Source organism: Marmota marmota, unplaced genomic scaffold (genome assembly GCF_001458135.2).
Source record: "Marmota marmota marmota unplaced genomic scaffold, marMar, whole genome shotgun sequence".
Lineage (NCBI taxonomy): Eukaryota > Metazoa > Chordata > Mammalia > Rodentia > Sciuridae > Marmota > Marmota marmota.
In genome coordinates this window covers 5,633,684-5,659,749 of record NW_025999924.1, presented here as the reverse complement: position 1 = coordinate 5,659,749, position 26,066 = coordinate 5,633,684, and the positions used below count along the sequence as shown (strand labels likewise).

The 26,066-nt window shown below is 36.8% G+C and overlaps 1 protein-coding gene across 4 annotated transcripts in view; it reads left to right on the top strand.

Annotated features, from left to right (window-relative positions):
- Positions 1-3,555: 3,555 nt before the first annotated feature.
- Positions 3,556-26,066, top strand: part of Gpbp1 (GC-rich promoter binding protein 1) — a 57,516-nt gene continuing 35,005 nt past the window's right edge. The window contains exons 1-2 of one of the 4 annotated variants that reach the window (XM_015497288.2): positions 3,556-4,504; positions 15,497-15,616. In XM_015497288.2, coding sequence (XP_015352774.1) covers positions 15,554-15,616 — 63 coding nt within the window. In that variant the 5' untranslated portion in view covers positions 3,556-4,504; positions 15,497-15,553. Of the gene's footprint in view, positions 4,517-15,496; positions 15,617-26,066 lie in introns of all 4 variants that reach the window. The other 3 variants (XM_015497285.2, XM_015497287.2, XM_048800021.1) reach the window with 3 other exon arrangements.

Below are 26,066 nucleotides of genomic sequence, written 5' to 3'. Positions count from 1 at the left end.
TTTTTTTTTTTTTTTGCAACAGTCAGCCAAGTTGCTCAGGGCCTTGCTAAATAGCTGAGATTGGCCTCAAACTTTATTATGTTCCTCCTCCCTCAGCCTCCTGAGTCTCTGGAATTACAGACCTGTGCCACCACGCCTACCTACTCATTTATTACTAAAGAAACTTTTGCTAACCTGTTGAATTCTGTTAGCTCTGCTAGAGCAAAAGAGGTAGTAAAGTCCAAAAGAATGTAAGTAGTCAGATAATCATTGTAGGATTTACTTTCTGTTCTAGAATTGAGATCATAGAGTTTTACAACACTCTTTTGTCATAATAGACTGGGTTGTCTGTGTTTTCTTCATTACATATGTGTGTAGTATTTCTAATTTGAGTTTCTGTTTCAATTTATATAAAATTTGAGAACATTCTACTCTTCATCTGGGGGAGCTTGTATTTTATGCATTCCAACCTAATGACTTTTCAAGTTGTCTAAGAATATACATTTGAGATGTGATTATGAAGTTGGACTGGAATCATATGACCTTTATTCATAAAGAAGTTTATAGCATTTGTTGTTTATGATAGTTTTTCTTTAAATTCCCTTATTGTTAATCTCAAGCAGTAGTATCAGAATAGAATAGTCTATAGATACTAAAGTTTTTTTTTTTTTTAACAATTTAATCCTTGTATAGTCTGACATTTATAAACTTTGCTTATAATAGTTGTTCAAGGACACATTTACTTAAATTTTGTTTTTGGATAGTGTGAATTGAACCCAGGGGTGCTTTACCACTGAGCTACATCCCCAGCCCTTTTTTAATATTTTATGACAGGGTCCCCCTGTTGCTGAGGCTGGCCTTGAACTTGTGACCCTCCAGCCTCAGCCTCCCTAGTCACTGGGATTACAGGTGTGTTCCACCATGCTGGCCTACTTGAATGTTTTGGTAAATGTTTTCAACATTTTATTTTCTGAGGGTTAAAATAATGGTAATTGGAGCGATTGCTGGACTGCTTCCCCTCTTCTCTGCATACCTTTTTTAAAAAATTCCTTTTTGAGTCCCCCTACCCCCTTTCTCTTATGTATAAACTATAGATCTAAATAATTTACAAGGTATATGGGTGATAGTGGTGACAGGTGTTTTTTCAGTGGGCTTTATGTGATATATCTTTGTTTTGGTACTGGGGGTTGAACCAAGGGGTGCTTAACCACTGAGCCAGTGGTTTTTTTTTTTTTTTTTTTTGGGTACCTGTGATTGAACACAGGGGCGCCATAGTACTGTTCTCTTTTTAAAATTTTTTGAGACAAGGCCTTGCTAAGTGAGCTTGCTCAGACCCTTGCTAAATTGCTTAGGCTGGCCTGAACTTGCTATCCTCCTGCCTTCTTAGCCTCCTTGGTTTCTGGGATTATAGTCCTGTGCCACCACCCCTGATTGAGAATTATTTCAAATTGATAATTTTGTGGAATTTGTATGTGATTTTTGGGAAGTAGTTCTATTAATTTCAAGCCAGACCCTCATGAAAATGTTAATTACAGGTAAACCTTTTTGTGAGGTGTCAGATAATCATTATAGTAGGACAAACCTTTTTATGTGGTAGGGTCTCTCAATTTTACCTGCTTGCTTTTTCCTTTTTTATCAGCTGGTGGGGCAGCTAGCCCTTGAAGTAATTGTTACACAGGGTTTCCCACTCACTTTTTAAATTTTTGTTATAGGGAGAATTGAGTGAAGGAGCATTCCACACTGAGCTACTACACTCCAGCTCTTTTCTATTTTGAGACTCACTATAAGTGGCCTCAAACTTAGGCTTATCCTGCCTCAACCTCCCAAGTAGCTGGGATTGCACCACCATGCCTTCCTCATTATTTCAACAGTGAATCTGGGATTCTTATGTGTCCCCTCTCCCCCCAAATTTAACAGTTTTATTTATAATTGTTATGAAGTTGAACTGCTGAAGCATGTTCACTGAAACATTTTGACCACGTTAATGCTTTATATCCTATATTTATATTAAAAATTCACACAAGTGAAAATAGAAAAATGGCCAGTACCTGATTTCTGTACCCTATTTTTCCACTCAGTCATATATGTAGGTACTATTTGACCCCATAGGGGGAAATGTCTAATGTTCAGAACTAACAATAAAAGAAGAGAATGAAATCTTAAGCATGTTCTCCACTTATGCTGCGTGCTAGTTGGATATCTTTTGGCATAGTTGTTACTTGTTTGGCATGTATAGCACACAGGTTGGTGTCTTCAAAAAGGCTAAAAACCAGGTAGGCCTCACTTGCTTCCCTTCAGAGCACTAATAGCTGTGCTCTGCATGTGCAGGTCTGTTTTGAAGTCCTGAGCAATTTGACACACAAGACACCAGAAGGGGAGTTTGTGAATCAGAAGTTCAGTGGACTTCTGGTAACTTGTAATTTCAGGGAGTGCTACAGTACCAGTGCTGTAACAATAAGGTTTCTTCACCACTCCAGTAGAGGGTGTATTCCTGTGAGTAGCTTTTGTAGTCATTTGTTTCCTGGGTACTTTACCACTGATTAGAGAGTGATGGTGGTGCCATTGCAGTGGCTGTGAACACTCTTAAAAATCTCTTGAGTGCTAGTTATGCTAGACAACTCAGCAAATGAGTGTCCAACTTGTGGTGTACTATCATTTAGTAGTGAACATAGCAAAAATGTTAAGATCTTTCTGTTCTGAAGTTCTGTGAATATAGAATAAAAGAATCATTGAATTTAAATCATGATTCCATCCCATTGATTAGGTAATAAATATGTGATGTTGATCAAGGCAGGCTTTTAATTTTTTTTATTTATTTTTTTGGTACCAAGTATTGAACTTGGGCATTAAACCACTGAGACACATCGCTAGCCCTTTTTGTATTCAATTTAGAGACAGGGTCTCACTAGGTTGCTTACAGCCTTCTAAATTGCTGAGGCTGGCCTTGAACCTGGGATTCCCCTGCTTCAGCCTTCCAAGTTGCTGGGATTATAGGTCTGTGCCACCACACCTCTTTCCTTCTTTCTTTTTAATATTTATTTTTTAGGTGTAGATGGACACCAACACAATGCCTTTATTATTATTATTATTTTTTTATATGGTGCTGAGGATCTAACCNCTTATGTCCCTCATTCTCCCAAGTTACACATTTACTAATGCTTCATGGTAGCACAACTATTAGTTTTCCTTTGGAACATTGAATAGAATTGGAGAAAATCTTTTGTAAGATTGTCAATTTCATAGTTTTAGTATTTATTCAGAAAGGTTAGTTTCGCTCATATGATCCCCCAGTTCCCCAGTATTACGTCCGCACGCTGTTCCCAGTTCGAATCAGTACTTGTCCTCCTGCTTCCATTACCCACTGGTGCCCCCCAGTCCCTTCCTTTTCACTCAGTAGACTTTTATTTAAAGAGTGCTTGCTTTGGCAAAGCCCTTTTCCAGGTTCCTGTAGGATTATACAGAAGTGAATTTTGCTTTAAACGTTGATCTTTAAGATGGGGATAGATTTTTTTTTTTTTTTAGTTCAAAACCCAAACTCTGTGTAATTTAATTTTTTAAATAACTTTTACAGGTGATTGAATTATTCAGATATGAAGATGATCTTCTAGGTTTTGTGTAAAAGGCCCCGGATATTTCAAGTGGCCATTTTGGAATTACAATGTTTTTGGATAATTTTGCCCCTGAAGTTTATTAAAATTGGCAAGAATCATCTCTGAAGTGAATTGATAGTAGTGAACAGATTCTACAAACTACTTAAAAAGAGACCCAGGCATTTCTTCAGTATTTTGGTTCAAACGGATTATATAAGTGGTTAAAAGTATTTCAGCTGGTGATATTTTTGCCCCCCCACCCCCATCCTGTTGTTGTTCTTCAGCCAAACTGTAAGATATGTTTGATTTGTGTACTGAGTAGTTTCAGCAGCTTCAAATTACTGTTTTGAGTATTGCTGAAGTTTCATGGCAGTTTATTTTTACCTTTATTAAAACTTTTAGGAATTTTTGACCTCAGCCCTTTTCATGTCACAATGGGACAGCTTTTCTAAATGAAGACATTGAAAGAATACAGAGTTTTTTTCTTTTTATCTTTTACTTACGTGGAAATTTAAGATGTTGCAGTTTTCCACCAGCATGGTAGTATTGAGATAGCTATTTGTGTCTTTTTATGTGCTGATGTTTAGGAATACTCTTCAGATGTGAAAATTTCTGTTCGTTTCTGCTTTTTGGCTCATAAGTTGGATATTTCATCTGGAGTGGATAAGTACAACAGTTACAAGTACATGGAATAATAAAGAAGACTTTGATCTTAAATCCGAGGAACTTGGCTAATTCTGGAGATAGTCATATGAAAACTTTAAAACAGAAGTATGGGTAGCTGACTTGAAATAACTCTATGTCAAATAGTCATAGGTTAAGCATCTTCAAAGAACTTGGATATTTCAGAGGATACAAAATAAAAAAACAAACTGGAAAACATAAAGATTACAGAGAAAGAACCAACACCTTCGTGGGCAGTCCTGTTGGAATTTGTAAGTATTATGGTGAGCAAATCAAATGTTCATTTGTTAACTGTGATGAGAGTCAAATTTAGGGGAGCGCTCTACCACTGAGCCACAATCCCAGCCCCTTTCTTTCTGTTTTCTGTGGTTCTGGGGATTGAGCCCACGGCCTTGTGCATGCGAGGCAAGTGCTCTACCAACTGAGCTATATCCCTAGCCCTCTTTCATTCATATTTGACACAGGGGTCTTACTAGGTTGCCCAGATTGGCCTAGAATTCCTTGAGTCAAGAGATCCTCCAGCTTCAACCTTTTCTTTCATTTTTTTTTTTTTTTCTTTTTGGTACTGTGGATTGAACTCAGAGGTGCTAAGCCATGGAGCCAACCCTTTTTATTTTGAGATAGGGTTTAAGTTGCTTAGGGTCTTGTTAGGTTTCTTAGACCAGCCTTGAACTTGTGATCCTCCTGCATAGCCTCCTGAGTTTCTGGGATTATAGGCATGTGCCACTGTGCCCAGCTCTACCTTAGACTGTCAAAGAAATGGGACTATGGGTGCCTGCTACCACACCTGACTAGCTCAGTGGTTCCACTTTGATACTTTCTCTGATTACTGTATATAGTTGGGAATCCCCTCTCTATATCCTTTTTTTTTTTTTTTTAAATTTTTTGTTTTAGTTGGTGATGGACCTTTATGTATTAATTTATGCTGAGAGTTGAACCTATTGCCTCACATGTTAGGCAAGTGCTTTACCACTGAGCTACAACCCCAACCCCTCTGTATTGTTTAATTCATTTTATTCTATTTAGACCCTAGCTTATAAGTATCATGTTTATTCTCTTTTGCTTGTTGTTTTCACACAAAACATACTGTCTGAGGGCAGGGACCTTGTCTCATTTGTTTACTGTTGTATTCTCAGTGTAGGTATTTACAGAGTAAAAGAATTACTTATGTCTTAGATAATTTAGTCTTTTTGAACTGAGTAAACAAAATTGGTATTTTTATCATAGAGCCACTGTTAACTGCTTGGGGACTAGGTGAAATTTGTTTTTAATGGATATTTATAGACAGGCTGGTTGTCAGATAATTTACAAGATATTTTATTTACTTAGATTTAAATAATTTGTTGCATCTGCTTTTAAAGTTTGTTTACTAAATTCAAGACTGGTGTTGGGTTTGCTATTATCTTTGTGCAGATATTGCCTGGTTAAAGAGTTCTTTACCATGAAAAATTTAAAAAAATTTTAAAAATCTTTAAAAAAATTGCCCCAATTTTCAACTGTTGAATCAAGGATAGAAACCAGGTAAATTGCCCTCCAGTTTAAAAAACAAAAACATTTACTTTTAGGTTACAAGAAATGGCTTTGAAATATATGGGTGAACAGAATTTTCAGTTCCTCATATTCAGAATCAGGAAGGCCATGACTTTTTATACTAATAAGAAACATGAGGGAGATTTATGACTATAGAGTTTTGCTTTCTTGGTGTTTAAGAATTTTTCAGTGCAATCTTGTTTTGGTTTGTGTGAGAAAAACATGTTTACAAATTCCTTACAAGCAAGGGGCTTTCGTATTAAAGTTTTACAAGACCATAAATGTGAAGCTCTTACAGTATCATAAAGTTTATTATTCTTGGGACACTCACTAGGTTGAAGTCTACTGCAAAAGTGCATTTGCATGATAATTAAGATGTCTTAGAGGATTTTCCCTATGCCATATAGGTAATTTTGTTTTTTCCCTTTAATTCAGTTGGTTGTTTTATATTTTTCACAAGTTATTCTTCAGTTGCTCTACCATTAAAATGAGTTATGTGGAAAACATGGGAATGGGGAAAATTTGAAAATGTTTTTACATTAGTCCTGTTAAATTAGGACCTTCCAAGTACTTAATTTTCAGGGAAGACAATAGCCTAATTTGAAGGTGAAGGTGACTGAGTTAGTGGAAACTGATTGCAGTGGCAGCTTATACTCCTTTTTTATTTTGGCACTTGGGATTGAACATGGGCTCTTAATCACTGAGGCCCCATCCTCGTTTTTATTTATTTATTTTTTTACTTCAGTCTCACTGAGTTTCTTAGGGCTTCACTAAGTTGCTGAGGCTGGTCCTGAATTTGAGATCTTCCTGCCTCAGCCTCCAGAGTTACTGGGATTATAGATCTGCACCATCGTGCATGGATCTCTACTCATCTTTTATTTGTATAAATTGATTCTTCTGTTTTGTATGGTTTGATATAACCATAAAAAATTGAGTTTCACCCTTTCAGGTAAGACTAAAACTTAAAATTTCAGGGAATTTATTTATGTAACTATTAGGCCAGTGTTTTATACTATTGGATAAAACATCTACCTAATGGGTACTGTATTATTTGTAGTATGTATAGGTACATAACAGTGATTAACATTTTTGACTACTACTGACTAGCATTGGGATCTTGGGAACTTAAAATGTGCTTTGCATCTATTTAAAAACCTGTTTTTCTTGTTTTAATAAGTATATCAATATTCTGGAAATGTAGTGAGGACTATATGAGATAATGAGATCTAAGCATATGCCTAGGAAATAGTAATTGTATTCAGTATATATTTTTAGTTATTTTCATGGCCATTTATGTCCTTAAAGTAAGGAACTTTAATTTCCGTTTTTTTACTCATGTAAAGGATCCTGTTTCTGTTAGCATTTGTCCAGACTGAATTGTTCATTGGGTTAAACTCATTTAAAAATTCATTTTTTGAAACTTCTTCACTGTTCTTGGAATGATTGATCTTCAGGCTAATTTAGCTTCACAAAAATATTTATTATGTTGAGTTGAAGGAGTCATATTAAAAGGATTTAAAGTTATTTTGAATCCATGTGTACAATACAAATAAAAGAAGATGCAAAAATTTTTAGGGGAAAAATCACCCCAGCTGTTTGCCTTTGAGGAAACTGCTGTTATTCTTATCTGTTTCCAGAGACCAAGGAGAGGTGTGTGTGTGTGTGTGTGTGTGTGTGTGTGTGTGTGTGTATTTGTGTTATAAGCAATAGCATGGGGCTGGGGTTGTGGCTCAGTGGTAGAGCGCTTGCCTAGCATGTGTGAGGCACTGGGTTCGATTCTCTGCATCACATAAAATAAATAAAGGTCCATTGACAACTAAAAATACTAAAAAAAAAAAAAAAAGCAGTAGCATGATATTTAACTGCTTACTGCCTTTTTAAATTAAGGACATGTCTTGGAAAATTATATCAATGATATCCCCTCCCGCCCCCATGCTGAGGTATGATGCAGAGCCTCCTGAATGTTAGGCAGCTGCTCTACCATTGAGCTATACCTCTGCCTCATTGCTTTTATTGACTGCATAGTGATCTGTTTAACTCTACCTTATTTATGTACTTTAGGTTATTTCTTGTTCATTCTTGTTTTGTTTTTGCAATTAGGAACAATGATAGTGAACATTCTTATGAATTTGGGGTGAATGCCTATAAATGATTATTTTTGTGATTGTTGAATGATAGCAAAATTAAGAGGTATGCCGCCTTACATTTATAGCACTAATGGGATGTCAGATGTTTTTCCTTTGGCATTTTGCCTTTGTCTTTCAAATGAGAATGAAGATTTTTCATCTGTAAGGTGTTTTTCTGTGGACCTCGTTTATATCCTTTGACCATTTTTCTGTTGTTCTTATTTTATTGATTTATAGGAATATTTTAACTCTGAGTGAAAGTCAGTTTTGTATGTAATAGATATGATGATTATTTTTCTCAGTATTTTGCTCCCTTTGACTTGTGTTTAGTGTATTTTGTTATTTTTTTGTTGTGCAAATATATTTGAACATGTAATTTTTAATTTTTATAGATTTTGTGGCATACCTGCAAAGGCCTTCCTTCTTTCTATCTCCATTCCCTTTCTTTTCTTTTTTTTTGGGGTATTGAGAATTGAACCCAGGGACAGTCTTGCCAAGTTGCTTGGGGCCTTGAAAAGTTGCTTGGGCTGGTTTGAATTTAGGATCCTCCTGCTTCAGCCTCCTGAATTACTGGGATTACAGGTGTGTGCCACTGGGCCCGGCACAGCAATATAATTTGACCAATATCCTCTTTACCTGCCCTCCTCCCTTCCCCTGGTCCTATTCCTCTACTGTGCTGATATGAGATCCTTCTCCTTTCTTTTCGTTTTCTCACTCTGGCTTCCACATATGAGAGAAAACATGACTCTCTGAATTAGGCTTATTTTGCTTAACATGATGTCCCTAAGTTCCATCCATTTTCTTAGAAATGACATAATTTCATTCTTCTTTATGTGTGAATAAAACTTTTATCCGTTCATCCATTAACAGACACCTAGGCTGGTTCCATAGTTTGGCTATTGTGAATTGTGTTGCTGTAAACATGGGTGTGAATGTATCACTTATAGTATGCTGATTTTATTTAATTTTTTAGGATAAGTTTCAAGGGTGTATAACTGGGGCATACTGTGTTCACATTCCTAGTGTCTTTTTTCTTTTGATAAGGATTGAGCCCAAGGACATTTAAACACTGAGCCACATTGCAGCCCTTTTAGTTTTTATTTTTTAAGTTGAGGCTGGGTCTCCCTAAGGCTGACCTTGGATTTGAAGTCCTCCTGACTCAGCTTTCTTAGTCACAGGGATTATAGATATGCAGCACTATGCCTGGTTGGTGACTTCATTTCTTGTCTTTTGAGGATGCTCAATACTGATTTCTGTAGCAGTAGTACTAATTTACAATCCCTGGTGTATGGACTTTTTACTCTTTTTCTGTCTTATGCTGTAGCTATGGTATTTTAATCACTTCATTTTTAAAACCATGTAATATTAAATAAGAGTGATTTAAAAAATTTAATGTAAAAGGAAACTGTTAATAGTGTTCTATTTATAAAGATTTTGTAATTCTAGGAAGTTGGTTTAGCATTTGACTTGCAGATTAAAACCCATTTTGTTGCTAATAGAAGTTATATTTTCATAAATGAATTCTGTGGGGGGCAGGGTGTGAGGGGGTTGTGTAGCTTAGTGGTGGAGTACATGTTTATTATGCAGGAGGCTCTGAGTTTGATCCATAGTACCACTACCACCCCCCCCAAAAATAGGTACAACTTCCATAAGCCAAAGGTAGAAAACCCGTTTTAAAAATTTTGTACAGGGCTGGGGATGTGGCTCAAGCAGTAGCGCGCTCGCCTGGCATGCGTGCGGCCCGGGTTCGATCCTCAGCACCACATACAAAGATGTTGTGTCCGCCGAAAACTAGAAAATAAATATTAAAAAATTTTCAAAAAAAAAAAAATTTTGTACAGTGGGAATGAAATACCTTTATTTGTAAAATGGAGGTGAAAATACCTTTATCTCATGAGGATCAATTGATATATGTAAAATGTTAATGTGATTTTTTATTTCTAAACCAACTTTTTTTTTTTTTTGAGACAGGGTCTCCCTAAGTTGCTTAGGGCCTTGGTAAATTGCTGGGTTCTCTGAAGTTGTGATCCTCCTGTCTCATCTTCCGAGTTGCTGGGATTACAGGTGTGTGCCATTACACCCAGCTTTAAAACAACTTTAAAGAAAATTGCATATTAGATTATACCATCTTCACAGTATTCCTACAGAGCCACCATGCTATCTGGATTCATGTTTCACCACTAAATAACTGGTAGTTTAAAAAAGTAACTATTTGTTAGCAGAGCTGGGTAGCACACACCTGTAATCCCAGCCATTTGGGAAGCTGAGGCAGAAAGATTGCAAGTACAAAGCCAGCCTCAGCAATTTAGGTGAGACCCTCTCCCAGAATAAAAAGTAAAAGTGCTCAAAATATGTGGCTCAGTGATTGAGCACTCCTGGGTTTAATCTGCCGCACAAATTTAAAAAAAAAAGTGGTTGTTAGATTACAATTTAGAGCATGTTCTTTCATGTTATTTATCTTCATTTGAGAGAGTCATTATAATTAGTCTTAATTTGCAGACCCTGATCAGGAACCTTAGTTTGCTCAAGGGGCCCAGTGAATATCTTTTTTTTTGGTACTGGTGATTGAACCCAGTAGCACCTAACCATTGAGCTACATCCCCAACTTTAAAGACAGGGTCTAGAGAAGCTGCTGAGGCAGGTTTTGAACTGGAGATCCTCCTGCCTCAACCTCCCCAGCTGTGGGGATTTACAGATGTGTCCCATTGCACCCAGTGAGTATCCTGTTTTTAAAGGTGTGTAGATCTCCCAGTGATGGGGGAAATTGAAAGAGAATAATCTTTTTAAAAAATAGTGTTACTACTGGGTCTAGGGTTGTAGCTCAGTTGATAAAGCATTTGCCTTGCATGTTTGATGCACTGGGTTCCATCCTCAGCACCACATAAAAAACAAATAAAATAGAGGTATTGTGTATGTCTACAATTAAGGAAAAAATCTTTTAAAAAGTTACTGTATTTTTTTATACCTTTATTTATTTTTATGTGATGCTGAGGATCGAGCCCAGTACCTCTTAAATGCTAGGCAAGCACTCTACCACTGAGCTATGACTGCAATTCTGAATGAATAATTTTTTGCTTGGTATTTTATTATTTTTGTTTTGATTTAAATCATTTTATTGTTTTGCATGATGTCTCCTTTTTTCCCCTCTTTTTAGGAGAATACTCTCCTTTTGTTCTAGAAGTTATTTGTTTTCTTTAAAATTTTGAAAAATTATATCTTGCTAGTTATTTCTTGAAATTATTTGTTTTTGTTCCTTTTAACTATGTATGTATTATGGTACTGGGGATTGGACCAGACGCCCTCTACCATGGAAGCTTTCTTATTTTGAACAGGGTGTGGTTGTGTTGCTGAGGCTGACCTTGAACTTGTGATCCTTCTTCCTCAGCTTCCAGAATTACTGAAATTACAGGTGTAACCATGCCTGGCTTGTGTTAATTTTATTTATTTATTTATTTTGGTGCTGGGGATTGAGCCACATCCGTAGCTCTTTTGTGTATTTTATTGAGTTTCTTAGGGCCTCACTAAATTGCTGAGGCTGGTTTTGAACTCATGATATTCCTGCCTCAGGCTCCTAAGCTCCTGGGATTATAGGCATATGCCATTGCATCTGGTGTGTTACTATTGTATTTTTTGGGGGGGTGGGGGAGTGGGAGTACTGGGGATTGAACTTGGGGCACTCAAATACTGAGACACATCCCCAGCCCTATTTTGAATTTAATTTAGAGACGGGGTCTGAATTGTTTAGTGCCTCGTTTCTTACTGAGGCTGGCTTCTGCTCCAACTTCTGAGCCGCTGGGATTACAGGCCTGTGTTACCCCGTCTGGCATGTTACTGGTTTTTAATGATCTCTAACATGTTGCTGCCTACCTTAAAACTTCAGGTGATCCATTCCTATTGAAGAATGAGGTGATAAAAATCTGGGAGTTGTGTGTATATTTGCTTATTGAATGGCTGCTAGGTTGTAGCACCCCGAAAAGCCACAACTCTTTGTGGTGCTAGCGCCCTAAATTAGCTTGTTATTTACATTATGAGATAATCTACTTTTCTTTTTTGTATGGTTGCTATGCTTGTGTGTTTAATCATATTCGTGTACACTATGATATGTTGAGTTTGTTCATGTAATTTCCTTTCAATCATTTGTCCCACTCTGCCTCCTTTTGTATCAGCTATACCTAGATTTTCTCAGTCCCAAATATCTGGGCTTTCTACATGTATATGTGTTTTGCCTTCCACACCTGCATTTAGGCCATGGCTCCATTGTCTTATTTCATCAGTTATTGGGCCTCCAGACAGATCAGAAATGACGAATGGCCTCCTTTTCATTATCATAGTTTTACTCTTTTATAATGATTGAACGTTTTTATTCTTTTTTCCCCCTTTTTACTTTTCACCTTTTAGTTTTGGGAATTGAACCTAGGGCCTTTAACATGCTAAGTATGAGTGCTACCACTGATGTACCCAGTCTTTTTTTCCCTTTTTCTTTTTTGAGTTATTGCATATTGAACCCAGGGGTGCTCTACCACTGAGCTACAACCCCACATCTTTTTATTTTTTGAAAAGGTTTCACAAAGTTGCCGGTGTAAGCCTTGAACTTGCCACTGTCCTGCTTAGCCTCCCTAGTCACTGTGATTACAGGCAGTCATCACCATGGCAGGCTGTTTTCCTTTGTATTTTTTTATTTTTTATTTTTATTTTTTATTTTTTTTAAAGAGAGAGAGAGAATTTTTAAAAATATTTATTTAGTTTTTTAGTTTTCGGCAGAAACAACATCTTTGTTTGTATGTGGTGCTGAGGATGGAACCCAGGCTGCACGCATGCCAGGCGAGCGCACTACCGCTTGAGCCACATCCGCAGTCCTCTTTTCCTTTTTAATAGACTGGATGCCATCATGAACTCCAAATGTGTTTGTGAGGATACTAATGAAGAGACTAAACAAGTCCAGTATCTGAGTTTTTATATTTTCGTTATGACAGTGATCATAGTTTCCTGTAGTTTTGGCAGTATTGGGGTTTTGAACCCAGAGCCTTGCACATGCTAGCAAGTGCTGTACCTCTGAGCTAGGCAAGTGCTGTACCTCCTTTTTAAAATTTTATTTTTGAACAGTGTCTTGCTTAGTTGGTGATGGTGGCCTCTAACTTGGGATCTTCCTGCCTCAGCCTCCCCAGTTGCTGGGATTATAGGAATGCGCCACTGTGTCTGGCTTTTTAAATTCTTTTGGGGGGCGGTGGTTGTGATGGTAACTGGGAGTTGAATTTTCAGGGCTTTTAGCCATTGAACTACATCCACACACCTTTTTATTTTTTTATTTTGATATAGGTCTCACTAAGTTCCTGAGGCTGGCTTCCATCCTCCTCCTTTTGTGATCCTCCTGCCTCTGCCTCCTGAGTCTTTGGGATTACAGGCATACGCAGCCATGCCTGGCTGCTTTAAGTTGTCTTGCTTGCTTTCCTGCCTTTCTCTTTCTCCTTTCATCCTCCCTCTGTCAGAGAGATAACAGTGATTAATTCCATTGCCTTTCTATATATCATTTTCTGCTCAATTAAAACAGTATAAAACATTGTAGTTTTGAGTCAGAAAGTTGAAAAATATTAATAATGGCCACCTTTTTATCTTAAAAGATGGCTCATTAGCAAACAGCTCAATGGTAATTATTGATTCTAGTGTATAAACCCTGTTTTTAAAAAGAATCCCCATGTCAGTCATCAGTTCTTTTTGGTCGTACCATAGCCATATAGACATATAGTTTTTGTACATGTTGATATTCTAGTTGAATTAAGCCATTTCTGGGATTTACGCGATCTATCAGTGCTTTCTCATGATGGAAGAAACTCAAGAGTATAAAAGTGCTTCTTGCTTCATGTCATATTAGTGTGGTTAACTGTGTGTGTGTGTGTGTGTGTTGGGGGGCACTGGAGATTGAACCCAGGGGCACTTAACCACTGAGCTTCATTCCCAGCCTTTTATTTATTTTTCGAAAAAAAATTTGTAGTTTTAGATGGACAGAATGCCTTTGTTTATTTTTATGTGGTACTAAGGATTGAACCAGTGCCTCACACATTCTAGGCAAGTGTTCTGCCATTGAGCTGAAGCCCCAGCCCCCCTTTTAATTTTTATTTTGAGACAAAATAAATTGCCTAGGGCTAAGTTGCTGAAGTTGGCTTTGAACTCATGATCCTCCTGCCTCAGCCTGTGGAGCCAGTGGGGTTACAGGTTTGTGCCACTGGGTGGGGCTCATTAAAATTAACATGTAGATATAGCACATTCAAAATTAACATGTACATACAGCACAAATTTCATGAATTTATAAAATAGAACTCAAAGAAGTTTTGGTTACTTTCTGACAGTTTTTTTTGGGGGTCAGGGTACTGGGGAGTGAATCCAGGGTGCTTAACCACTGAGCCAGTCCCCAGCGCTTTCTATTTTATTCTTTTTAATTTTGAGACAGAGTCTTGCTAAATATCTTAGGGCCTCATTCTCCTTAGCTGCTGGGACTACAGGGATACAGCATCAATCCAGCTAAATAGGCCATCAAAGCAAATAAATCTAGAGGGTTTATTCAGGTTTTTCCTTCGGTTTCATGACCTGTTGCGTATCTGTTGTTTGGATTTGGTTGATTACTCCCTCTGTTCCTATGTCCTTTATCTTCTTGTTCTTGAATTTCCTGCCAGATTGGTAGTTAGCTTGTATTCAAATTCCATTTGGGGTGTGGGCAAGAATACATCGTAGGTGGTACGCTGTACTTCATAATGTATGATGACATCAGGAGTCACTTGATTCTAGTTGTCTATTTGATCTTTAAAAATGATCTTTATGGAAGTATACTTTACAAAAAATTTCTCCAGTTTTAAGTGTACAATTTGATCAATTTTGACAAATGTGTACAGTGGCATAACCATCACAATCAAGTTATTGACCTGTTGTCCCCAAAATTCTTTTTTTTGCTTTATAGTCATTCTCTTTACTTTCTGCAACTGATCTAATTTTTATCACTGTAGTTTTCCCTATTCCAGATTTTTATTTGAAAAGACAAATTTACAAATTTTAAAATATTAATTGGCTTTATTTGCTATTCTAGAATTGGGCAACATTTTTATAAAATAGAGAACAAATGTTCTAATGGGTTGAGTCTATGTTGGTTTTATAGACCGAAAAGGGTTGGAGGAGAAAAAGCTTGTTAGTTATTTCAAAGTTAATCTTATAAGGTGGGGGGAGGGGATAAAATAGGTTACTTCACGTTTTTTAAAGCAGGGAGAGTGTCAGTATTCTTCTGCCAGTTTGAAACTGGTCTGTTTGGAAAATTTGGCTATTACCTCTCTTCCCTTGTTATTTGGAAGGCTTCATAATAAAATTTATTTAGTTTGGTGATATGGAACTTTAGTATGAGTGACTCCCTTTTGATTTCTGTTCTGGTCTTTTAGGGCGTAGAGCAGGAACTCAGTCCAAAAATAGTGGCTTTCTATAATCACTACTTAACAATTAGATGGAATCTTATAGTAGTAGGATTACTGTAATTTAAAGGAGATATAGTATAAGGAGATGATTTTGGCCAGGAGCTAAGGTCTAATTCCTTCCATTTTTGTATGACAGGGACTTGCCATGAGGTGTTGAAGCCTTGTTTCACTGAGTTGGAGAGACTGGACCTAAATGGCGCAGCATGACTTTGCTCCAGCCTGGCTTAATTTTCCTACTCCACCATCATCAACAAAGGTACTCTTTCTTGCATCTCTCTTTCTACTTCGCTTTTGGTCATGTTATACTCAAATATATTCAGAATGTGAAGGCATGGGCTGGGGGTGTGACTTGTGTATAGGCCATCATGCTGATGATTTTGATTCTGAGAATTTGGAAATGGCTAGTCTAAAGTCTGAATTCTCCTAATTGAATATTATCTCCTGAATGTGATGATTACTCTGAACTCTTAACTTTTGAGTATTTGAGATTTTTTTCTCCCTTACCCAAAGTGTTCTGACAAACACAAGCATTTGCTGCCATTTTCTTTATTTTTGCAGTGCTGTGGCTCGAACTCCGGGCCTCAAGCATGCTAGGCAAGTGCCTTACCACCAACCTACATCCCCAGCCTGTGATACTTCTTTTATAATGTCTTCTCCCTGCTCTGTCCTTTCATCTTTTAAAATCACTAGTCATATATTTCCATTTGTAATTACTTGTTCTCTGCTGGAGACTTTTGCTTGCCTGTATCGTTTCTCCCCTTTTAATCTTGTCCTGAATAAATGGAACAGACATTAATAAGTATTGCATTCTCTTTTTTAGTGTAATGGTAGTCTTTCATTTATTTTTGTTTGGAACGGAGATATAAAAACTTTTGAATTATGAGTAAAAATGTTTTCAGAACTACACCTCTGTGGTTTTCTGAGATGTGTAGAATTTTAGCCCCATCATGTGGTGAAATGCTAAATTGCATGTGACTTATTTTTTCTATGGCTCAGGGCCTTGGCTTTTGAATTGCTGTGAGTATTCCTATAAACGATTTAATCTTTCCTTAAATTGATTTAATCTTCTTGGCCTGCAGTTTGAAAAGTAACATCTTGACTATTGGTAGTTATAGATGCTGAAAATTTTAGCTAACTGGAAAATTCCCTTGTTTTAGATGATTCTCATTTCCATCAGTTTACTTTAGGACAGATGCTAAAATAATTCTGTAAACAGGCAAATCAATCTTTTCAGAATAGTAATTATTCTGAAAGAAGATACCAGGAGTGTTGTTTGTATTAAACGGTTAGATGGGTGGTAAGAAATAAAAACAAAGTAGGGAAAGTTTTCTTCTTTCTAAACACAAAATAAACATGTTAAGATATTCTGCAGTGGCTTCATTTTCATATTTGTATTTTAATATTCTGTAATTATTATTCTGTGGCTGGAGAGTGTAGATTCTTTTATGACAGTGTTTAAAAAGTAATGATCGGGGTGGGGATATAGCTCAGTTGGTAAAGGGTTTGCCTTGCATGCGCAAGGCCCTAGGTTCAATCCCCAGCATCATCACAAAAAAAAAAAAAAAAAGGAATGATCAATAATATTGTACTAACACTTTAAAAATATAAGCAATGTCAGCATGCATTGAAAATGTGTTTCTATTGATATTTTTAGACGTAAAGAGAATTAGCAAATTCAGTGAGCTTGATAGTTGATCATTGAAACTTTTGAGTTCATTGAAACCTTAGGTAGAAAAGTTTACTATGTAGATTTTAAAAAATTCTAGTCATCAGAGAAAATTGTAAAATAAACCATGCCCTGCTAGTGTTTACTTCTTCATAGTACTTTTTCCAGCTTTAGTTTTTTTCCCCCAGTGATATTCTCAGTGCACGTTTTTATTGCTATGTGTTGAATATCCATAAGTAGTATTACAATAAATAGTTTAAAATTTTAAACTATTTTTAAAAAATCTAGAATACAATAGTGTAAGAGAGTGGATGAAGATGATCTCTTCCTTGCCCCTTATAATAATACTTCTTTAAATATTACTGTATGCCAGTCACTGTGAAAAATAGTTTATATGAAGGTAACAGAAATCATAAGTGGTAGGCAGTTGCTTATCACCCCATTTACAAACAAGGCAACTGAGGTTGAGAGCATCTAAGTAACTTGCCTGAAAGTATTAGGGCCGGAATAGGTGCCTATATGTGCCCAGAGCTTGGTACATGGTAGGCATCATTCTGCCAGTAAGCCACATCCCTCAGTCCCAAAATGCATCAGTTTAATAACTTTCTTATTAGGAAGTAGACTCATTTTCAAAAGTGAAGTGCCATGATGTTTTTATGCATATACTTTAATATTTTTTTGCTGTTTCCCTCCACACACAGTACATGAAACATGGTACTACTTTGTTTTGATCTGCTTTGTTTAATTATGATCAATATTTATATGTGTGGAACTGTTTCTTGATGATTTGTAATAACTTTTTATATTAAGGGACTCATTTGCCATTTATGTTGCAGATATTTTTCTTTCTTTCTTTTTGGTACTTGGTGTTGAACCTGGGGGTACTTGGGCCACTGAGCCACATCCCCACCCCTATTTTATATTTTATTTAGAGACAGGGTCTCACTGAGTTGCTTAGCACCTCGAATTTGCTGAGACTGGCTTTGAATTTATAATCCTCGTGTGTCAGCCTCCTGAGCTGCTGGGATTATAGGCATCACCATGCCCTGCTAGTGTTTACTTCTTCATAGTACTTTTTCCAGCTTTAGTTTTTTTCCCCAGTGATATTCTCAGTGCACATTTTTATTGCTATGTGTTGAATATCAATAAATAGTATTGTTTATAGTTTAAAAACTTACATAAAGGATTTTTTGTTTTGTTTTTATACTGGTTATATCTTTGACCATTGTTACCATGTTAATACCTGGAGATTTAGTGTTAATTTTTTCAAACTTTGTGTAGTATTCTATTTTGTGTCTTTCTTTCTCCATTCAAGTTTAAATTATTTATAACTTTTGTCTACTATAGAGAGAGTATTGCATTGAATATTCTTAAAATAAAAGTACAAAATTTTTTCATGCCTGATTCCTAGACTTTAATGGATGTGAAGAAAAAACAAAAACAAAAAACAAAAAACTTTAATGGATGTGAAAATAACCTGGAATTTTAAAAAATTATTTATTTATTTATTTTAATTATAATTCTTAATACACCATTATACAATAATTTATCATCTCCGATTATATATAAGGTATGTTGACACCAAATTCACATCTTTGTACATGTATTTTGTATAATGATGAGAGTCTCCTTTCAACATCCATGCTATTCCCCTTCTCCCTGCCTTTCCCTCCCACCCCTATTCCCTATCTAGAGGTAATCTTCCTCCCTTGCTCTCCCTCCCAACCTCATTTTGAGTCACCCGCCTTATATGCCTTATGTCAGAGAAGACATTCGGCATTTGTTTTTTGGGATTGGCTAACTTCACTTAGCATAATCTGCTCTAATGCCATCCATTTCCCTGCAGATGCTATGATCTTATTTTTTTATATTGCTGAGTAATATTCCATTGTATATAAATGCCACATTTTTTTTTTTTATCCATTCATCCACTGAAGGACATCTAGGTTGGCTCCTCAGTTTAGCTATTGTGAATTGTGCTGCTATAAACATTGATGTGGTTTGTGTCCCTATAATATGCTGTTTTTAGGTCCTTTAGGTATAATCCAAGAAGAGGAATAGCTGGGTCAATGGTGGTTCCATTCCCAGTTTTCCAAGGAATCTCCATACTGCTTTCCAAATTGGCTGCACCAATTTGCAGTTCCACCAGCAGTGTATGAGTGTACTTTTTTCCCCCGCATCCTCTCTCCTTGGAAATTTTGTTAAAATGCAGATTTTGATTAATTAGGTCTCTGGTAGAGCCTAGATCTTAATAAACTACCAATGTGATGCTGATTTCTGCCTGTGTATAGACCATATTTTGAATAGTAAAGCTCTAAGTAGGGGCTGGGGATTGGCTCAAGTGGTAGCATGCTTGCCTAGCATGTGTGAGGCACTGGGTTCGGTTCTCAGCACCACATAGAAACAAAATAAAGATATTGTGTTCACCTAAAACTAAAAAATAGATATTTTAAAAAATAAAAAAAAAAAACTCTAAGTAATAGAAGTGAAATTGCTGGGACTTAATTTGACATTGCCAGATTCTTTCCCCATGTGATGAATTAATTTATACACCTATGCTATATATAACTGTTTTCCTTATGTTCTTGCCAAATTTTGTCAGATTATTAGAAGTAACATTTTGCTAATTTCTGTTACAAAATTTCTGTGATTGCCTGTTTGTAGCCTTCGTAGTTTTTCTTTTGAGTTACTTTCACTACTCTTCAGGAATATGCACAAAGGCTATATATACTTAGGTACATATCATCTTTAATGTCTTTAAAATTACAATTTTTTTGTTTTGCATATATTTGAGTAGAATTTATGACTTTATAGGACTTGCTACTATTTTAGTTTTTGGTGTTGGGGATTGAACCCAGGGATGTTTAAGCACTGAGCCACATACCCAGCACCCCCCCCCCCCNTTACTTTCTGACAGTTTTTTTTGGGGGTCAGGGTACTGGGGAGTGAATCCAGGGTGCTTAACCACTGAGCCAGTCCCCAGCGCTTTCTATTTTATTCTTTTTAATTTTTACTTTTGATACAGGGTCTTGCTGAGCTGCTTCGGGCCTTGCTAAATTGCTGAGGCTGGCCTTGAACTTGTGATCCTCCTACTTTAGCCTCCCAAGTCCCTAGGATTACAAACATGTATGCCACCATGTTCATCATTGTTGCTATTTTAAATGTTTTAAAAACTTTCTAGTAGATATATTCTATCTTATGTTAGTCTCATATCTAGCAACCTTGATTAATTCATAGTTTGTAATAGTCTGTGTTGGCTTTTGATGTGGATGATAATATTTTATCTTTCCATTCACTCAGAGTTTACTGTTTGTGAAGAGTCTTTGAAAGGTCTGGATCCCTCCCTCCCCCATACACACACACACACAAGCTAGGCTGTTACTATTTCAGGGATGCTGGTGGAAGACAAGAGATGCTTTGGGCATAGACAAGTTTATTACTGAAGATGTAGCAAGCAGTAAAAATGCATGATGTAGGCACTGGTTCTTCATGTCTCCTGAGCTCCTTGGGAGTTAACAAGAAGGGGCCTCACTGGAGACTGCCTTTGCACTGAGTTTAGGGAATCCGGTAATTACATTTATAGTCAGCCTGGTCTCTTTGTTCCAGAGGAGAATATACTTATCCTTCAGTGTTGCTTGCTGCAAACATAGCCCTAAGAAGTGACCCACACAAGAGTGGTCACGGATTTGCATTTTTGGTGTACAAAGAAGAATGTATAGGGATGTTCAGATCTCATGATAGATTGCCTATCCCAGCAATCTACGATTCAGCCCTACATGTTCTTGGCCTATTTTAAATTTTCACATGATGTTCCACTCTTGTCAGCCACTCTGATTATTTGACAGATACTAAAACCAAATCCATTTGATTTTGTTGCACAGCATTTAATTAAGGCTACTGTCAATAAACCCAAACAACAAGGGGAGACTGGGATCCAGGCAACTGTGAAAAAGTCTTTGGCAGTGGAGACAGTATGACATTTTCCAGACAGCCACTACAGGGGCTGGTCACTATATTAGCCATTAGAACCACTTCAGGAGAGTTTAAATTGACTTGGTTTTTGGTGGTGTTACGTAGAAGTGTAGAGCCAATAGTTGGGTCAAAAAACAACCCATATTTGTCAGAGACAGATATTAATAGCTCATTCTCCCCTACATACAAACTTAGCACTCAAAGGGACACGACCTAAGTCACTCCAGTTAGGGTTTTATTGTTAAACATAATTTAGATTAATATTTTATTATTTTGGTTAAGAATCACAGTGTCACAAAGCAGTTGCAGCCCTACTTTTTGTCGTATATGCTACAGCCTAAGATTGCTTGGGTGTTTGGAGAAGCATATGAAGTTTTATCAACCAGAATGAAACAGGGTTATTGCTGTTCTAGTGTTTAAATGCAGAGTTAGGAGCTGCTTTTGATGTCATCAGGCCTACATGAATTTTTCTGAATTGAAAACATGTGGATAGGGGTGATGAATCCAGCATTGTGTCAGTGTCATCCCCAGCTCTTGTGTGTCTCAAATTATGGTGTGTGTTCGATGGGATGGTTCACCTTTCTCTTCAATTTTGTGGGTAAGGCACTTTCTCTCTGGGTATTGGGGCTATTGCTCTCCTTTTACAGCTATGATTTTTGTTTTAAATATTCCATTCCAATAGCTGTGACTTTGCTTTAGAAAAAAATCATCTCACACCTAGACTTTTTTTCTGAAATAAGTGGGATTGGGAGGGTTATTTTGGCCTAATTCACATTGATCCATTATGTCTTCTCCCTTGATTCACATTGGACACTATTACATGGGAATTTGGTGCTCAGTATGCTTAATCAGATGATCAGTGTCTTCATGATTTAGGACCATGTCAATTCACGAGAATCTTGTGGCTGAACAGAATAAATTTGAATTTCTTAAATTTTACTCTGGCCAAGCTATCACCCATTGGAATGAGCTGGACTCTTATGATGTTAGGGGGAAGAAAGAAACCATTATGTCTGTAGACAGGATATAACTTGAATTATAAAATGTCTATGTAATTTTATAATTCCCTTTTCTTGTTATGCTGATTGTACCTAGGAAGTGGTTGTGAAGATAAAATCCTTTGGTTATGCTGCCTTCACTGACTAAACTGTTAAGTTGTGTGAAGAGGTGAAGGAAGATGAGTTTTAAACTTTGAGTTGAATTTTGAGAAGGTTGTTCCAATGCTTGACAATACTGGATATGCCATTGGATGGTAGGCAATATAGAGTGTCCATTGGATATGTGTAATATTGGCCCTATTTGTTCATTTTAAGTAGACTAGCCTCTAGGGAATTACATGGGTGGCTAGGAATCTTTTTGTTCCATTTCTGACTCCTCAACTAAAGATTATGATTGCCTTTTCTTCTCTGGCTCCAGCTAACAACCTAGATTTGGGCCTTTCCTAATTCCCTATTTTCTACAGTGCCATGGCTTTTGCCTACGTGATCAGTAATTTTAGCTACCCCTGTGCTTAGCTCTGTCTTCTCCTATGGAAGTTTTTAGAAGAGAGTTGGGTACTTGTGTCTAACAGAGCTGTGAATGTTTAAGTTTCTCTCTTTCCTTTTGAGTTCTTTTACTGAACTTACTTGTCAAAGCAGGTGGGGCTAAAGTAGAAGGGGAGCAGAAGGTGTGAGTTTTTTCTCCTCCTTTGGACGTGAACTAATTTTGATACCAATTGGGTGTTTTAAAGACTCAAATCAGGGGCTGGGATTGTAGCTCAGTGGTAGTGTGCCTGCCTAGCACTTGTGAGGTGCTGAGTTTGATCCTCAGCATCACATAAAAATAAATAAAGGTGTTGTGTTCATCTACAACTTAATAAAACAAAACTCAAATTCAATTCTGATGCTACCCAGAGTATCATTAGACTCCTTAAGTTTAAAGGGTTAGTACTATAGAACTTACCTTAATTGAGACATCAATAGTGGCTCCTTATGATACCCATACTTCTGTCGGATTTAGCTACAAAGTCAGGGGTTTCCATACTACTGTTGATTCAATAGTTTTTCTTGAACAGCTCACAAAACTTAGTGAAACGTGTTTACCAGTTTATTATAATAAGGGTGCAAATGAACAGCCAGATGAGGAAATTCATAGGATAAAGTCTAGTATGGTACTGAAAATAGAGGTCCTGTCATGTGGAGTTGGGGTTACATTACCCTCCTGTCTTGTGAATGTGTGCAATAGTCAGAAACTCTTTGATCCCAATTTAGGGGGTTTTTAGGGAGGTTTCCTGTTAAAAGCAAAATTGGTCAAATAGTTGGCTTTTGATGATTAACTCTCCAACCCCTCTCCCCTCAGGTGAGAGGGGGAGGCTTTGGGGAAAGAAAGAAACCATTATGTCTGTAGCCGGTCAGGATATAATTTGAATTTTAAAATGTCTATGTAATTTTATAATTTCCTTATAGAGTTCAAGTTCCAAGCCTCTAGTCTGAACCTTGATTAGACCATTCAGGAAATTCCAAGGGTTTTAGGAGCTTTGTCTCAAGGAACCTCAAAACAGGATCAAATTTTTTTTATATGATAACTACACAGAGAATGCTCCATGGTAGGAATCAAGGCACTATAGTTTCCAGCAGGCCACAGCAGAGCTCAGGCTCAACAAATTTGCTTCTTGGCAGGGAAGTGGTACTGGGGATTAACCCAGGTGCAGTTTACCACTGAGCTGTGCCCAATGCACTAGGTTGCTTAGGACTTCCTTAAGTTGTTGAGGTTGGCCTTGAACTTATTGTTTTAATCTACCCAGCTTCTGGGATCACAGGCATATATCGCTGTGCGCCTGGGCCATAACAAATTTATTTTTGATGTTCTTAGTCTTTCCGGAACTGTCCTCACTGCCTACTATGTTTATTTGCAACTTTGGGGACCTCTTGACCTAACATCTGAAGCCATATTGCCCTTGGGCTGGAACAGTTGTCTTCCTTCTGTATCTCAGAGGAGAGTGATCAACAACCCAACCATCTTTTGGACATGGTATATAATCTTAACCTTTCCTGTCCTCCCCTCCCCAGGGCCTTGTGAATGCTACATGTCTATTTGACTTCCTAAGTTTATTATTTTTCAGGCTTTTGTAACATAAATTTCAGTTTATAACATTTGTTTTCCAGCTTTAAACTCTGTATGCAAATATTTTTATGTAGCATAGTTTTTTCTTAGGTGAAATTTGAGGCCTTACTTTTTTCAAGATTATACAAAATAATTTACCAACTCTTCTAGAATTTTTAAGATTTTATTCCTAAATTGAAGTTTTAACTTTATCTGGACTTTTGTTGTTGTTATTGTTGCTACTGGGGATTTAACTCAGGGATGCTTTACTACTGAGCTACATCTGCAGCCCCTTTTTATTTTTTATTTGAGACAGGGTCTCTCTGGTTTGCTTAGAGCCTCACTAAGTTGTTGAAGCTGGCCTCAAACTTGCCTCAACCGCCCCAATCACTGGGATTATGGGTGAATGCCACTGCACCCAGCTAGATAGTATCATTATTCTTAACTGACTCCCAGATGATCACAAAATTTATGTCTGGCATGGTGGTGTATGCCTGTAATCCCTGTGACTCAGGAGACTGAGGGAGGAGGATTGCAAGTTTGAGGCCAGCCTCAGCATTTTAGGGAGACTGTCTCAAAATAAAAAAATAAAAAGGGCTGGGTATATAAGTTCTGTGGTAAGCACCTGTGGGTTCAATCCCAGTAACAACAACAACAACAACAAAAAATGGTGGTAACTAATGGTAGTATATAATGAGGTACTACTTTATATATTGGGCACTGCCCTGTTTGGTCACATCATTGTCTCATTAAATACTTCAACACTTCATAAGAGCAAGGAGGGTATTTTAATGTATATAAACAGAAGAAATGAAATATTAGAGAAATTTAGTTACTTTGGGAAAACTGTAGTTAGTTCCTGGTGTTATGAAGACTTTGAACACAGCATTGATTATGGAACCTTTTCTCTATAATGCTTTAGAATATCAATGCTGTTTAGTCCTCTAAGTTTTTCTTCACCCTTCTCTATAGTTCCAAAATCCAGAAATCTGAAAAAGGAAACTTTTCATAAATTAATTTTGCTTTAAAATCTGAGGCTGCACATTGTCCCTTCCCCTTTATGAAATTCTAATAGGTATGCATATTCATGTTTACTGTCAAAAGGTATTGTACATATTTGATTGTGGGGTATTGCATCATATTACATTTTTAAAACCTGTAAAATTTTCAGGAGTTTTAAGTGAGGAATCAACAAATACTCTTTTCCTAGCTTTATTTGGATCTATTGTTAGAAATACTATTGTTTAACGATATGTTCCTGTATCAGAACCAAGCCCTTAATTATGGTGTTCATATGATTCATTTTAATATTCATTATGGCTTGAACTCTAAATTTTCAGTATTTTTTCTATGACCCTTTCATGTTTGTATTTATAGATAAACTTTAATTCATTTGGCTCTTAAGAGAATGATAACTTATTGGTGTGTTGGTTAGGATCACAATGAGTTTATAATCAAATTTAGGGGAGAAATTGGTATCTGTGATATCAAGCTTTCTGGGTAGTGGGAGGATTCACATTTTCATGACATTTGCCAGGGTTCTAAAGTGGTTCTTTGTTTTTTAAATTTTATTTCTGTACATCCCTGGTCTCTTGCTTCTTGGGGTTATTTGGTTGCCGTTATGAAAGTCAACTTCCATTTTACTCTTTGAGTTTTTAAAGTAGTCCTGTAACCTTGACTTTGCATTTAAAAAAAATCAGTTAAAATTAATTAATTACTATGTTAAATTTGATTTATGGTAAATAAATACCACAGTGCAGCCATAATCACAATCTAATTTTATATTTTTTTTGTGTGGTGCTGGGGATTGATTGAACTCAGGACCCCTTTCATGCTAAAATCTCTACCACTGAGCTACATCCCCAGCCCCATAATGTATGGTCCCCCCCCCCCCATTTGGGTACCAGAGATTGAACCCAGAGTGGCTTAACCACTGAGTCACAAAACCTAGCTTTTTTTTTTTTTGATTTTGAAATAGGTCCACTGA